Below are 16,636 nucleotides of genomic sequence, written 5' to 3' on the forward strand. Positions count from 1 at the left end.
ACTACTTTAGTAGTTCTGTGTTTTTCCCCAAGTTAACACTACAAAGCCAACATTCTTCTGACTGCGTCACTGTATAAGTTACAGTATGTGCACTGTCGACACACTAAATCAGTGGATGATCATGAAAGTTATTTAACTTCTCTCAGACTCATTGGGGGGAAAAGGTTAGGGGACTACCTGATTTCTGAGATCCTTTCCAGCTCTGATTCTATAGTGATTTAAAAAAAAAAAATCAAAATCAAGAGAATCCAAGGTCCTATGGAAGTCACAAATTTAAAAACAAAAATTTCCATGGGAAATGAATGTAAACATCCTTTAAGGTCACCAGAACTTACATTAAGGCAATAGAATTTTTAGAGAGTTTATCTGAGATAATTGATATAATCCTTTGTAGGCATTTAAAGGTCTGAGCTCTCCATCATTTATCTAAAACCAAACAAGGTGGCACCATCAAGCACAACAGATTAAGTTGTCAATCACTTTTGAGCCTGGAGGTTGAATGAGGAATACTGGAAAAATCCCTATCCTCTTCCCTTCCCTAGAATAGAGAGAGTTATCCTAAAAACTCACTCCCTCTTCTGGAACATAGTTGTCCTTTTAAACCTTATATGCTGGACTTCTAATAGGAGAAAAATAGTCAGCACCTGCTGATTCTCTTCTGGGGCTATATTGGCTCATAATTTTTTTAAAAAAAATATCTTGGTCTTAAGATTTTTTCCTTGGCATAAAGAGGCTACTTCTGACTGTAGCCATAAACTCATTCCCCACTTATTCATCTATCATCTTCAGAAATGGGAGGTCACTCTCCACCTTTAATCTTATCTCTAGAGTTGAACAAATTCAAGATATATTTAATACATTAATATCTATATGTTATATGTAAATATATACTACATTATATATAGTTTGTATCATTATACATAGTATGTAATATATTTAATATATAATGATTAAAGATCTATTTAAAATATAACAAATTAGGTTTATATTAGCATTTTGTATGTTAAAAGCTTAGAAACTAAAGCAAAAATTTAAAGGGAAAAAGAAGCAACAGTACCAAATCAACATGGAGGCATCAGATAGCTAAAATGAATTAAAACAAAAAACACGAAGTTGGTGGGTTTCCTTCTGGAGAGAGGGGAAAGACAGGGAAGAGTTCCCATCTTGAGCTTGTTAGCACACATTTCCTCCAAGCCATAGGTCACACTGAAATCTCCCTCATTGCTGCCACATTCCTAGACATCTGCAAAAGGACTTTTAAAGGCCAAGCCCGGGAGGGTTGAATCTGTATTTGTGCTTTATTGATTTTAGCTTTACCTTTATCTCTAGCNATACTACATTATATATAGTTTGTATCATTATACATAGTATGTAATATATTTAATATATAATGATTAAAGATCTATTTAAAATATAACAAATTAGGTTTATATTAGCATTTTGTATGTTAAAAGCTTAGAAACTAAAGCAAAAATTTAAAGGGAAAAAGAAGCAACAGTACCAAATCAACATGGAGGCATCAGATAGCTAAAATGAATTAAAACAAAAAACACGAAGTTGGTGGGTTTCCTTCTGGAGAGAGGGGAAAGACAGGGAAGAGTTCCCATCTTGAGCTTGTTAGCACACATTTCCTCCAAGCCATAGGTCACACTGAAATCTCCCTCATTGCTGCCACATTCCTAGACATCTGCAAAAGGACTTTTAAAGGCCAAGCCCGGGAGGGTTGAATCTGTATTTGTGCTTTATTGATTTTAGCTTTACCTTTATCTCTAGCTCAGCTCTCCATTTTTCCTGCGTTTGAGAATGAGCTTGGAACAGCAGAATATCTAACCGAACATAAAGTAAGGGTCGGAATATACTTGCTGTCCATTCTAGAACCTTAAAAAAAAACGGGGGAAAAAGTAGGCTGGTGTAGGAAAAGAAGTGAGTGAGTACCTGAACAGGGCGTGGCCTGTGGGCGGAGAGATCGGGACCACCCAGCTTGCCCCAGGTAAGCGAGCCGGAAGAGAGCTGGGCTCCTTCTGGTTCCTTCGGGAGTCTGGCTACCCGTTGCTAGGGACGCTGCGCCCGTAGTAACCATGTTGGATAATGAGGAAGGAATATCTGTGGTGGACAATATAGTCACCCAGTTTACCACGTACGAAGATTTCCTGGACTCGCAGATCACCACCCTAGACCTCTATTACCTGGAGGTAAGTGAGGTGCCCGCATCTCCTTCCCTCAAGCCTCCGGGCTCTGTGATCATCCTGGGGAACGTTTGGTCTAGTCCACTTCGCCCCATTACGGGAAGGCCAGCCACGCGCGCACCAACGCCACCAGCCAAAGCAGGGACCAATGGACGCATCCTCTAAAGGAGGCTGCTAGCGGGGCGGCCACGAGCGGTTTGTGATAGGGGGATGGTGACTCAAAGGAGAGGGGAAGCCCGTAGAATACTACGTAGAATACCCTCCCATTTCTTTCACTTAGGAGCTCCACCAGGGAGGCTCTGTCTCCTTTACCAGTGCAGTGGGCATCTCCGCTAATGTCCAGGGCTTGTCTCTGTGGAGGCGAATCATGAAATTCTAGACTGGAAGACGGGAGGGGGACCCTCGGAAGCCATCCAGTTCAATCCCTTACCTCTTTTTGTCTAGCCTTTGCTCTTCTGGCTTAAAGTTGTTACTAAACCAGAAAGTTAGGGTTAAAAAAAAAGGAAAGAAATCAATAAATCAATCAGTTAATCTAGCCCTGTGTGACTATGAGCAAGAGTCTACTCTCTGGTCCTTGGTTTCCTAATTTGTAAAATAATGCTTTTAAAGGTTTATTCCATTTTTTAATTTTGGATATTGACTCTTACCTTTCTGTGAGTCCAGAAAGCTGACCTGATCTAACTGCTTGCAAATCACTCCATCCTAATGATTATCTAGGGAAGGAGCAAATCCTACACTACTGAGGGGTATCTAGTAGTTTATTCTAGTCTAGACTACTTGATGTTGAAGTGGATGTCAGAATCTAAAATTGTCCCTTCCTCTCCATTACAGAAGTCTAGGAATCCTGTAATCCTAGGAATTACAGATGCAGCAAATAAACCAGGCTAAAGCCAGATTTTAAAGTAGGGAACTGGTGAATGTTAATAATGTTGATAGGAATATTTCAATACATTTTCTTTCTGATAATATATGTATAACCCAGATTAAATTGCTTACCATCTCCAGGAGGGGGAAAAGGAAGGAAGATGGAGACAATTTGGATTTCATAATTTCAGAAAATATGTGGTAAAAATTACTACATGTAATTAGGAAAATCAATTATTTTAAATTAATAATCATAATAATAATTTGCTTTCCAAAGTGTGAAAAACATCTCCTTTCTTCCCCACCACATTTCCTCATGCTGGCTAATGTGGCCTCAAACTTTTTGGTCATTGAAACCCCCCAGGATTCTAAAATTATTGAAGACTTCCCCTCAAGAGCATTTGTTTATATGTAATATGTTTATTTGTAATAAATATCACTATTTACCATATGAGAAACAAAAACATCTTAGTATTATTATGAAAACAATTTTGACCTCATGGACCTCCAGAAAGGTTTTCAGGGACTCTTGGGTATTTCCCAGCACATGCTTTGAGAAGAACTAGGTTAAAGAAAAAGAAATTTTAAAATATTTTTAGCATGTGAATTCTTAATGATGGATACATGAACTTGTACTTTTTAAAAGTATTTTGATAAGTTTCAATGTTATTGAGTTCCTTTGTCTCTGTATTTTATATTTTTTAAAACATTTGTTCTGAGAAGGAGAACATGAGCTTCATCAGAGTGCCAAAGACACCAAAAAGTTACCTTTCTTTGAGTGAGAATATCTCAGGTAAAGAACCCCAAAATTATTAGACCAGTTACTTCATTTTATACTAAATCATGAGACACAAAGCAGTTATAAAAATAGATTTGTAATATATTTTAATATGATTTATATTTTGTAATATATAATACACTATATATAGTATCTATGTATCATACATACTAACAATTCATAAAATAATATGATCATTTTAATGTGATTGTACAAACTGGGACCTTAAAAAATCCCCAGAGCCTGATAAACATTTTTTTGTCTAATTGAATTAAATACATACTAGACCTGTGATTTTATTGGTGAGGGAACTCTTGTTGATAAAATTATTTATACCAAAAATAATAATAATAATAATAATAATAAAAGTTCTCCAATTCACAATCTTAAAAAGCAGTATGTCATTGAGGGGTTAAATGACTTGTAGGACTTAAACCTACAACTTACTACCCCAGAGGCTAGGTCTGTGCCCACTACACCATGTTGCTTATCCCTAGCCCAACAATATTTCGCTACATTAAAATTTAAAGAGAAACTTTTTCTTAAGAAAAGATCCCAAATCATAACATCCTAAAGCTAGAAGGGCTCAAAGTTGATCATATTTAAGGTGGTTTTTTAATCTTTGTTTAATTTTTATCTTCAGCTTCTACTTCACAATTTAAAAGGGGGAAAATACCTATATTATATGCATTCATACATAAATATAGATGTATATGTACATTTATATGTATATCCAAACAAAACAAATTCTCACATTATTCCCAAAAATATATAGATCATTCTTTATCTAGAATCTCTCATCTTTCTATCAAGAGAAGAGTAGCATAATTCATCATTAGTTGTCTAGAATTATGTAAGTCTCTGAATTGATCAGAGTTCTTAAGGCTTTCAGAGTTGTTGACTTTACAGTGTCATATGATATGACACAAATTATTCTCCTGGTTCTTTTCATTTCACTCTATCAGTTCATAGATTTCCCTGGGTTTTTCTGAAACCATCCCTTTCATCATCATAGTACAAAAGTATTTCATTACATTCATGTACCATAATTTATCTAACTATTTTCTTAATTCATAGGCATCTCTCCTCCATGACAAAAAGGACTGATTTAGATATTTTTTTGTATTTTGCTCCTTTTTCTTCTTTCTTTGATACTTTTAGGATATAGGCCTAGTAAAAAGTATCTCTGCATCAGAGTATATTCAGTTTAGTGACTACATGGGCCCATTTTCCCAGTTCCTCTCCAAAATGTCTATAGCATTTCAGTTTCATGATACAATTCACAGAGAATTACTATGCTTGTTTTCCTGCAGTCTCTCCAATATTTTTCCTTTTTCTTTTTTTGTTATCATTACAAATCTTTTGGGGTGGAACCTCAAATTTAATTTAATTTGCAGTTTTCTCATTATGAATGATTTGGAACATTTTTTCATGTAGTTGTTGATAGCTTGGCTTTCTTCCTTAGAGAATTACTTATTTGCGTCCTTTGACATTTATCAGTTGTGGAATGACTCATATGATTATGAATTTAAATAAATTCCTTATTTATCTTGGAATTTGTTGCAGAGATTATTTTTCCCCAGTCAATTTTCCAGTTTTATTTTAGCTGCATTGGTTTTGTAGGTGGTGTCTTTATTATGAAACTGGATGGAGACACATTTCAAAGTGATATCAGTCTCTGGAGATGAGACTTCACTTACTCGTTCTAGAAGACAAATGCATTCATCAATTAGGGGTGAAGATACAAATGATTATTTCTGAAGACATATTTTTGAAGTGAAAATTATTCATTTTTTCCTTATTTAAGAAATAGGGAGGTTTAAAATTTTAATTTTTACAATATGAAGTGGTAGATAGACAGCTGAGTATACCCTTTGATGCAGTGATACCTTTACTGGGCCTATATCCTAAAAGTATCAAAGAAAGAGGAAAAAGAACCAAAGTACAAAAATTATCTATTTTAGCTCTTTGTAGTGGCAAAGGAGGGGAGATGTCTAGTAAATAGATAAATGTAGTTGGAATCAAGAAAAGCTAGGTTCAACATTCTGCCTCTGGTATTTAATAGCTGGGTTGAGTCAACAAGTTGACAAGCATTTATTAATCTTTCAGGCACTGAATTAAATGCTGGGAATACAACAAAAGCACAAAGAAAGCTAATCCTTAATTTCAGGAAGCTTATGTGCTAATAGGGGAAGTCTACATATAAAAAAGAAGTGGGGAATGGGGAGCACAGAGGTGAGAGGAAGCAGGACCATAATGGAGATAGAAATCTACAGTCACAAGAGGATCCCAGAAAGGAATAAAGACATCAGTGGCCTAAGACCTCTCCTTAAAATGAAGGTTCTGGGGGTAGCAGGGTAGTTCAGTGGATTGAGAGCCAGGCCAAGAGATGGAAGGTCCTGGGTTCAAATATAGATTCAGACACTTCCAACCTATGTGACTCTGGGCAAGTCACTTAATCCCCATTAATTAGTCCTTATCTCTCTTCTGCCTTAGAACCTATACAATCCAAAAAGATAACAAAAAAGAATTCAGAGAAAGTATGCATAGAGAATGTATTCTTGTTTACTCAACAATAAAAAATGAAGGAGCTCTCCTATGAAGAGGTAGATAGCTTAATTAAGAAAGAGTTCTGGATCTCAATCATGGGGAAATTTCCCAAAAGTCTTCTATATAACAAGTTAGAGATGGGGACATGATAGAGATTGACAACTTCTCTACATATCATTTCTTTTTTTTCCCCGCCTTGATCTGAAGAGAGCTCTGATTGTGCTTCTCTCCATTTCTCACTAATTTTACCTATCCCTCCCACAAGCACAAGGCATTGAACAATCAATGTCACCAATGAGGAGTGTAAGGAACTTAATTAAGGGTTTGACTAAAATATTTGAGAATTTTAAGATAATACTGTGGTCACCAATTTTAAAATTAATACATCCCAAGTCAAAATGACTTTTAGCAGCTTTTATTTACAAAAACGGTAGAGCGGTGAGAGTAGAGAAATGAAAGAGAGGGTAGAGTAAGAAGTCTAGCTTATCATCCTAAATGTTGCTCTGGTCCCTGGTTCTATCCATGCAGGACTTGTTAACCTCTTAGCCAGAGGACTTGGGGTTGAATTAAGCAAGGGTTCAACCCACACTGCCTCCTCTAAGGAGGGGAGGCCTCTTCAGAACTAATCTTTCCAGAAGCCAGGAAAGGAAGATTAGTTTTTCACTTATCAGGAGAAGATCCAAAGGGAGAAGATGCAGGAACAGTCTTAGTCGAAGCAGTTCAAGAGCTGCAGTTCCAGTTCAGGCTCTTTCAACCCTAAAATTCAGGATGAAGCCCTCTTGCACCGGAAGTTCATCATCTTTTATAGTCCTTTTTATACATCACTTCCTGTCCCTTCCTCCACTTTACAGGCACCAACTGCAATCTTTAAATTTGCATAGCACTGCCCAGGGGGTGGTAAGTTGCCTCTGGGGTTGTCACTCACTTTGCAAACCTCCTCTATTTACTGTTAAGTAGAGGTGTGTATGCTTTTGGTTGATTAAATTTAAAAGTAGGCAAGGGGAGAGTTAATCCAATCTTCACAGGAGAGAGATACATACAACTGGCTAAGGGTTACATTATGATAGTCTAAAGGTTCTTAATTTTTTTCTCCATCTGTTTTCTAGGTCAGTTGTTTTTACTATGATATACTTTATATTTTCTTCTATTTTTTTCAGACTTTGGCTTTGTTTTAATATTTCTTGCCTTGTGGGAACATTGATTTTATTTGATTGTATTAATTTTAGGAAGTTTGTTATTTGGGCAAGGTTTCTTTTTACCTAAATATTAATTACTTTTATAATTTTCATTCTATAAGCTCTCAATTTTTTTAACTCAGGAACTTTAATTTCACTTATTAAAAATTTTTAATTCTTTTTTAAACTCTCAATTCACCTCTTCCAGTAATTCTAGTTGAATTCTCTGAGGCTTTGCTTGTAAATGGTTTGGAATTATTCTTCTCTCTGAGTGTCTTGAGTCTTGAGTGTTCCTGCCACTATAATAGTTTTTTATGGTAAAGTTCTTTTTTTTTATTGTTGTTTGCCTGTATTGCAGTTTACTTCCTGACTACAGACTTGATGTTAGGGCTGGGTTCTGTGACCCTTCTGGAGAAAAGATTTGGGCTGGTCCTGTTGCTGCTTTCTTGGGTTATTGAGTAAAATGTTATTTTTTTACCTTTGTTCTCCTCTCCCGGCATCTGAGCTTTGCAGGTTCCTGACCTGGATTTCAGCGTGAGCAACAATAGACTGCTGCCAAACTCTTTGACAATCAGTCAACTAAAAAGCTCTCTTGGCTCAGAGTGGCAAAATCGTAGGCTCCTCTTTGACCAGGGATTCCTGCCCTGGTTATTCCTCCATGGATACTGGAAACAAGGTTCTTCTCTAGGTCTGAGTTCTGAGCCATACTACTACTGCTGCTGGCTTCTGAACATCCCCCTTTCTCCATGCACAGTCTAGGGCCTCACTACATGGGAACATTACCATACCAGCTCCCTTTTCAGTCCTTCCTAGATCTGTGACTGGGAACTGGGTAGTAGGGACAAAGCTTCTGGTTCACACTTGTCTACATTAGGTCTGAGATCTCCTTTTGCCCTGGTGCATAGCTTCTCTCTGGGCACTAGGATAGTGCAGCAACAAGCAAGTCCCATCCCCAGTGTTCAAAGACCTCCCTCTCTCTCTTCTTCCTATACTAAACCAGGCCTTGACAAATGTTGCACATATCTTTTTTTTTTTTTGGTTTTCCCATAAGAATTTTATCTAGTGCATTTTTTGAAATTTGTTTGGAGGAACTTATGAAGGAGAACTCAGTCGTACTGGTTCCTACCATTCCTCAATAGATATTAAGTGCCTAATATGTACAAGGGCAAGAAACAGGACAGTATAATAGAAAGTCAGTCTTGTAGTCAGGAAGACCTGGGTCCAAGTCTTACCTCTGGCACATACAGAGTATATGGCCCTGGGTAAGTCATGCCAACTCTTCAGTGTCCCCAGACAACTCTGAAAGACCAAAAGTTGCACAGTAGTTTGCAAATCTGCATTGATAGAAGGGGTTTCCTAATAAGGAACACTCCACCATGACCAATAAAATCTCGGCTCCAGTCTGAAAAATAAATGTGCAAAGATCTTTAGGCTCTTGGCATATAAAAGGGGAAAAACAGTGCTAGACCTCTAGGAGTTTGTGTGCTCCTTGGAGGAAGTGGAGGAGATACAAGAAGCAGAATACAAGATACACTGAGAAGGGAGATTGAATCGGAACACAGAGAAAGAAGGTACCACTAATTCTGAACCTTGAAGAAGGATAAGGATTCTAACAGATGAAGAGAGATTGTATTCTAGGAAAACACTTGGAGATGGGAAATGGGGTGTCAGGATTGAGAAAGAGGTAAATTCCATTTGGTTGGTACAAATTTTCATGAAAGAAAGAATGAAAAAAAAAATAGAAAGTTACTTAGGAACCAAATTTTTGGAGGTGTAAAATGCCTTCCATGTGCTTCAGCATTTATCAGAGTGGCATGAGACTGATCCAGGACCATTCAGGTTTTATTTTGGTTTTGTTGTTTGTTTTCAAGTCAAAGAAGAGCTTCCCTTGTCTTGGGACAGCCTTAGGCATTGTATGCTTCTTAGATTTGGAAATGTGAGCTTGTACTGAGGCTATTAACTTGGATGGTGCCAGAGAGGTGAACATGTTTATCTTGTCCAAAGAGGTCGGACGGTTGATTACTCAGGGAGTTCACCAGTTTGAGCTTGTAGTTAGGGTCACTCTGCCAAATCTTCATTTTTATTTTCTCAAGTGAGTCTTGAGTCATAAAACCACAGAAGTTCCAGAAATAGATTAGAGTCCCAGTAAATAGATTATCACTGGAAGGAGGCCTATTATTTTATTTTTCCTATCAAAGCAAAGCACTGACTCACATTCACATAAGCCAAAATATTTTACTTGTTTAAACAGGGGAAACAGAGTCAGATTGCCATGAGTTTCATTTCTACATGGCACTGATTTATATTTTCAAAGGTTTAAATGGGGGAATGAATTAAGCAATAGTGAAAAAATGTAAATGATATCATACTTTTGTGGTTTCTGTGTTTACATTCTCCAAGTGGGATATTTATATTTTATATTCTAAAACATTTTGACTCATAAATGTCCTTGTGATTTCAAATCTGTTCTAATTGTCAAGTTCCAAAATGGAATTGTCCTCATTCTTTCTTTTTAGTACTCTTAAATCGTTATTGATAAAATATTGTAATGAATAGTAAAGTAAAAATAACTAATTCAACTTCACAACAACAATTAAGGTACATGTATAAGCATTTATAAATAAGGTCACAGAAATAAAAGACTTTGAAATGTTTAGCCAAGATAACATTATATATCTAGAACTAAGCCTAGGACCCAAATGCCCAGTCATAGAGTTCTTTGATTTTGAAGCTTATGCAATTATTAATAATAGCGGAAGGATTACATTTTTGAGATATTTCCATTTCCAGATAACATTGTCTCTTAACTTAGGTTCATAGATTTAGACTAGGAAGAGACCTTAGCACCGTATCCTCTCATTTTACAGATGACAAAACTAAGAATCAGAAAATTTAAGAGACTTGCCCAGAGTCACACAACTAGTAATTGTTAGAGGCAGGATTTAAAAGAATGTCATATTTGTTCCAATTCCAATTTTTATTTTAAACTTTACAAGGTTAATTTTTAAATTGCATTTAATAGCAAGTTTGAGCAATCTTTAAAGTACTTGCTTGCCTCAGATTTATTTCAGAACAGTATATTCGAGAATATTCAAATCTATTAGAGAAAAGCAATTATTTAATCAAAGTTAAGCAGGAGAATTTTCTCTTGTATTTTTATTTTACTTGGTATGAGCCAATACCAATACCATTTGGAGAGGAAGATATAGTGTAGTAGATAGTATGCTAGATTTGGTTCCAGTCCTGCTTCTGTTATAGAATGATTGTGTGACCTTGGCCCTGGATTCCAGTCCTGCTTCTGATATAGAATGATTGTGTGACCTTGGCCTAGTCATCTAACAGAGAAGAAAAGAAAGATCCTTACCAAGGGGGTCCCCCTACTATTCACACCACAGGCCTAGTGCCTTTCCTCATCAATGACATTTCTTGAGCAACTTCTCTCTGAAGAGTATTCCACTAGTTGCCAAGGGGAGAGAGAAAAGCAATGTTTGTCCCTTGTGATCAGAGATACAAAAGGAAATCTATTTTACAAGAACACCCTGCAGAATAGAATTTAGCCTGGGATGAGCTCCATTGCTGAAGAACCTCACTAGGGAGCATTCTTACTTCAAATTATGCCCACAGCAGGAACTGCCAGAACAGAAACTTTGTGAGGTGTAGACATAATTGTGGCAACATCTTAAAAGAAATATAAATTGTATCTCTCTGAATTATAATCGAATTCAAACCTACAGTATTTCAATCTTGGAGGGAAAAATATTGCTTCAGCCATTTATTTCCTATTGAATATCATTTCCACTAGGTGGAGGTATTTGCTAAGTTTTGTATTGCACATTTGAACTACACATGAAAAAAAATGCAAATATATTTGCCTGAAGGCAGATGTTAAATGTTACTATTCTTCAGGGCTCTCTGTCCTTCAGTTAAACAATTTAGCAATTCTTTTCTGTTATTATTTTTTTAGTTTTGGACCTTGTTGATTTTGTTAATATGGGGAATATCCTATGAGGCAGCTTCTACCAGCCCAGATTAGCCTCTTCCTCGTAATTTATAAGCAACTTGCTCAGGCTTACATAGCCAAGTGTTAGAGGTAGGACTTGAATCAGTTTTCCTGACTCCAAAACCAATTCCATTTTTTTTTTTTAGCCCTTACATTCTGTCATAGAATCAATACTGTGTATTAGTTCTAAAGCAGAAGAGTGGTAAGGGCTGGGCAATGGGAGTCAAGTGACTTGCCCAGGGTCACACAGCTAGGAAGTGTCTGAGGTCATATTTGAACCCAGGACCTCCCATCTCTAGGCCTGACTCTCAATCCACTGAGCAACCCCGCTTCCTCCCAAAACCAATTTCTTTTGGACACCATGCTGTATTCGTTTTGCATTAAGAAAACAAATTTCACCGAGTGCCATGGGTAGTGCAGTATAATTGTCTTAAAAATATTATAGCAGGTGTTTTCTTTTCAAATTTTGCATTGTGTTGTGTGTATAAAGCCACGTTTTGCATTTCGTAGTTTTCCACCGAGAATAAAAATGAGTAGTTTTGTCAGAATTGTCATTTCCCATGCATTAGATATTATATCCACCTGCCCTATTTTGTCATGGGTTTGATTCTGGATTATTAGAATTGGACTGATTATTGGAATTAGTTGTTGGAATGAAGCTCAGTATTTCGGTTGACAGATAAGATTGCTCAATGCTTGATTAGACACATTGATTCATTTCAGAGATATCTTCTGCAAGTTAGTCAAAAGCCCTTCAGTCCCTAGAGTGGGATTATGTAGCATAAAAAGGAGATTGGAAGCATCAGACATAGGCAATCAGCAACAAGGAGGTTGGGGACTTTAATGAGTACCAAAATTGGCATGTCTTGCAGTTACTAAATCAAAGAGCAAAGAGCACCCAGTTACAAGGACCACTTAAGGGTCATTTAGGTTAAACTAGCTTTTCTAGCACAGTGCCTAGCACATGCTAAAGTGCTTAGTAAATATTCTTTTATTGCTGACAGTTAGGTAACACCTTCCTGAACACCAAAAAGCAAAGTATCTTACAGTTACTAGAGAAAGTAAGCAACTTGCAGTTAGAAACTGAGGTTGTTTCCAGTATAATTGTGAGTGGGATCTGCCACATGTGTCTGGGCGGCATCTCTCCACATGTATTATTTGGGAAGCATGCTTCCAAGAGAGATGTGATGACATGAAAGGGAAGCACCTTGGAGAGACCAATTATGGAGCATGAATAAGGATTCCATGACTAGTTCCAAATGTCTAAATTGTTTTGGAGAGGAGGTTATTTGATTAGCTTCAAAGGCATCCCGTCTCTGATCTCTTTGCCTCATTTGATTCTGAGATTTTCGAGATTCCTTCAATAATGGCATGTGGTAAAGGAAGTGGAGTCTTCAACCTTTAGAGATCAGGGGATGCAAGTTGGATTTAACAACCAGCACAGAATCAATCTGTTTAGGAGTAAAGAGAGATCTTTGGGAATGATCTTGGGAATCCCAGTCCAGTAGAAGAACTTATCCAGCAGAGGTGCCATAACTGCATAAGAACTTGTCAAGAAGAGGCAACTGGGTGGCTCAGTGGATTGAGAGCCAGGCCTCAAGACTGGAAGTCTTGCTTCATATATGGCCTCAGACACATCCTACCTGTGTGACTATGGGCAAGCCACTTAACTAGCCCTTCCCACTCTTCTTCCTTGAATCAGTACACCATATTCATTCTAAGAAAGAAGATAAGGGTTGGGTTTTTGTTTTTTTTAAGAGAAAATAACTTGTTGAAATTAGTTAGGAACTGAGCTGTTTGAGGCTACTCTCTCAGAGATAAAGGTGATATATGGAGAGTATGTTCTCTCAGCTCTGGGGAGAAATGCTCAAATATTTGCTGTGGGTTTTTCTTTAAAATAAATATACTTTTTGTTATTCCTTATTTCCTCCATGAAGTTTTGTCTAGCGTAAGCAACATATGTCTGCTTTAACATGACAAAGAAATATGTATTATATAATAATATATGTACATATCATATTATCTGTCTTCTTGGAAAGAAGGAAAGAATGGGAAAAAGACAGAACATGGATTTCAAAATATCAGAAAACAAATATTAAGAAATGGTATTGACATTTAATCTAAGTGAAAATGTATATACAAAATAAATACCCTTTTGTAAAAGTTAATGTTAAGTCACTGGTCCATGACTAATGGGAAGTGTAGGGATCCAACTTTTTTTTAAAGGAGAGACATTCCAATCCCCTCAGAGTTCTTCTAGAACCTTGATGGGGGAGAGGGGATGTCAAACCCTGACCCTGAGAAGAATAAGGGCAGAGTATATATATTGTAGGGCATTCAAAATGGAAGTACTTAAACTAAATTGGCTTCTTGGTAACTGATGTTCATTGTATTTAGTTCTGTCCTCTGAGGTCAGGCTGGATAAGTTGAATATTTCTTCCACATTACTGCCCTTCACATCTTGAAGACAACTATCACAACCCATATACAGACACATCAAGTCTTTTTCCAGACTGATTATGTCTAGTTCCTTTAACCAATCCTCATATGTGAGCCCTTTGTCATCTTTGTTGCTCTGAAGAACTAGCTTATCAATGTCCTTAAACTGTAACACAGTACTCCAAATGAGCCCAGATTACGGCAGAATACAGTGGAACTTTCACCTCCCTAGGAGCAGCTAGATGGTACAGTGAGTAGAGTGCAGGGCCTGAAGACAGGAAGACTTATCTTCATGAGTTCCAATTTGGCCTCAGAAACTTAGTAGCTATGGGAACCTGAGCAAGTCACTTAACCCTGTTTGCCTCAGTTTCTTCCTCTATAAAATGAGCTGGAGAAGGAAATGGTAAACAACTTCAAGATCTTTGCTAGAAAATTCCAAATGGGGTTCCATATGTGATAGAAAACAATAATCACTTCTCTATTTCTAGAAGTCATCTTAATGGCGCCCAGGATTGTTGCATTCAATGCACTGTCACCGACCTTCCTTCCAAAAGATCCTTGTCAGAATAACTTCTATATCTCCTCCATCTTACACTTGGGAAGTTGAGTTTGAGTATACAACTTTAAGACTTTGTATTTATATTTATTTTATTTATAGCTATTAACTTGATCTTAATTAATTTCATCTCAGTACTCTAGCGTGTCAAGACTTTTTTAGTTCTTGGCCTTGTCATCTATTGTATTAGCCCTCTCTCCCAGCTTGGTGTCATCTTCACATTTTATGAGGTTGCCTTTTATGCCTTTATTCAAGTCACTGATAAAAATGACACAGCGCAGGGTACAGCACTGGAGTACCCTCAGGTACTGCATTGAAGCCCTCCAACCACATTGATATTGGTGGTTGTTATTTTGTTGTTTAATTGATTTTTTTAGTTGTGTTCAACTCTTCAAGACTCTACTTGGTATTTTCTAGGCAAATATAGTTTGCCTTTTCCTTCTGTAGTTCATTTTACAGATGAAGTAACTGAAAGAAACAGAGACTTGCCCAAGGTCATACAGCTAGTAAGTGTCTTGAGGACAGACTAGGACTCAAAAAGATGAGTTTTCCTGACTCCAGGTCTAGAACTCTATCTATTGTGTCACTTAGCTACCCTAATGATATTGGACCACTCACAATTACTCTTTGAGTTTGACTATCCAACCAATTGTAAATCCATCTGTTTATATTGTTATATAATCTTTATCTCTCTATCTTCTCCCCAAGGATAGCATGATTATAAAGCATAGAGGAGCTGCAATCTGTATTGGGGAATACAGTATTCACAGAAAAAATGTAATCTTTTCATATATTGAAGGAGTTCTAAACATATTAATGTTGCTGTGCAATTATGACTAAAGTTAATTGAAAACTCCTTAGTAGTACTCCCTAGCTTAGGGGCCATTTTTGTGTTTCAGTTTATTTTTATTAATAGAGATAATACATGGAAATATCTTTGAAGTTTAGCAGGACATTCATCTGCTCCTATTAAGCTATAATATGACATAAGAGCAATTCACTGGGAATTCGGAGATAAGAATGAGTTCAAGGAAGTAAATAATTGAAAAGATAAGTCCTTATGAAAGCAATACAATTCTTTTTCATGCAATTCTTTTTGATTGCTTAAAGAAAGTTTCTTCTTGAAATAGTGCTGTCTCTAATTTTATTTTGAAATCAATTTACTAACTGTTTACAGCTTTTTGATTTTAAAATATGATTTATTACTTTTCCTACTCTAAAGATAAATTTGGAGTTTTGTGTTATTTATATTATATATTATTAGGTAGATGAAAAAGAAAAGCCACATATCAAAGGTATAAAGATTTACTTTAATGGGTGAATTGTATTTTTGCATATAACATTTACATAGTACTGCAAAATTTGCAATATGCTTTATAGTGATTATCTAATTTGCCAAAAAAATAGCAATTCTATTAACACCTCATACTTAAATAACTCTTTACATTTTATAAATATGATCTCATATACATAAATAAATTCTATTTATAAACATAATCTTACTTGAAAATCACTATAGACTATAGATGGCTAGTAAAAGGCTGATTATTTCTCTTCTTTGTTCTACAAATGCAAAAACAGTGTTTTTTTGTGACATTAATTACTTTAATTATGTAAACTTAATCTCTTAGGAGTCTTAACATTTTAAAATATTCAGTATGTCATTTTGCTGAAAACATAAGGGAGATTCACTGATTCATTTCATTTTTCTTGAGGATGAAGACCTAGCCCGCCAGCTGGTGGAGCTGGGATACAGAGGAAGTGGAGAAGTCGTGAAAAGGGAAGACTATGAAGCAAGGAAAGCAGCTATTGAGATAGCAAGACTTGCAGAAAGGACTCAGAAAAAGTAAGTGACTGATGTCCAACATAATATAGATTATCCATTTCCCAACCTGCTTGAGTCTTTCTGAAAAGCCAACACCTTCCCACCTCCACCCCAGTCTTTTTTTGGATTTTCTCATTTATAGAAAGACTGGTTGATGTAGATAGAACTAAAAATATTGTAACAAATTACACAGATCAGTCAACTGGAATGTGCTGGCTATAAAAACACCTTAGATGCTGGACTACTAATGTATAAAATTTAAA

The 16,636-nt window shown here is 36.4% G+C and overlaps 1 protein-coding gene across 1 annotated transcript in view; it reads left to right on the forward strand.

The window, feature by feature from the left end:
* The first annotated feature begins 2,078 nt into the window (after nucleotides 1-2,078).
* Nucleotides 2,079-16,636, forward strand: part of CFAP299 (cilia and flagella associated protein 299) — a 575,450-nt gene continuing 560,892 nt past the window's right edge. The window contains exons 1-2 of the mRNA XM_044681327.1: nucleotides 2,079-2,192; nucleotides 16,264-16,394. Coding sequence (XP_044537262.1) covers nucleotides 2,079-2,192; nucleotides 16,264-16,394 — 245 coding nt within the window. The remainder of the gene's footprint in view (nucleotides 2,193-16,263; nucleotides 16,395-16,636) is intronic.

This window comes from Gracilinanus agilis, chromosome 6 (genome assembly GCF_016433145.1).
Source record: "Gracilinanus agilis isolate LMUSP501 chromosome 6, AgileGrace, whole genome shotgun sequence".
NCBI lineage: Eukaryota > Metazoa > Chordata > Mammalia > Didelphimorphia > Didelphidae > Gracilinanus > Gracilinanus agilis.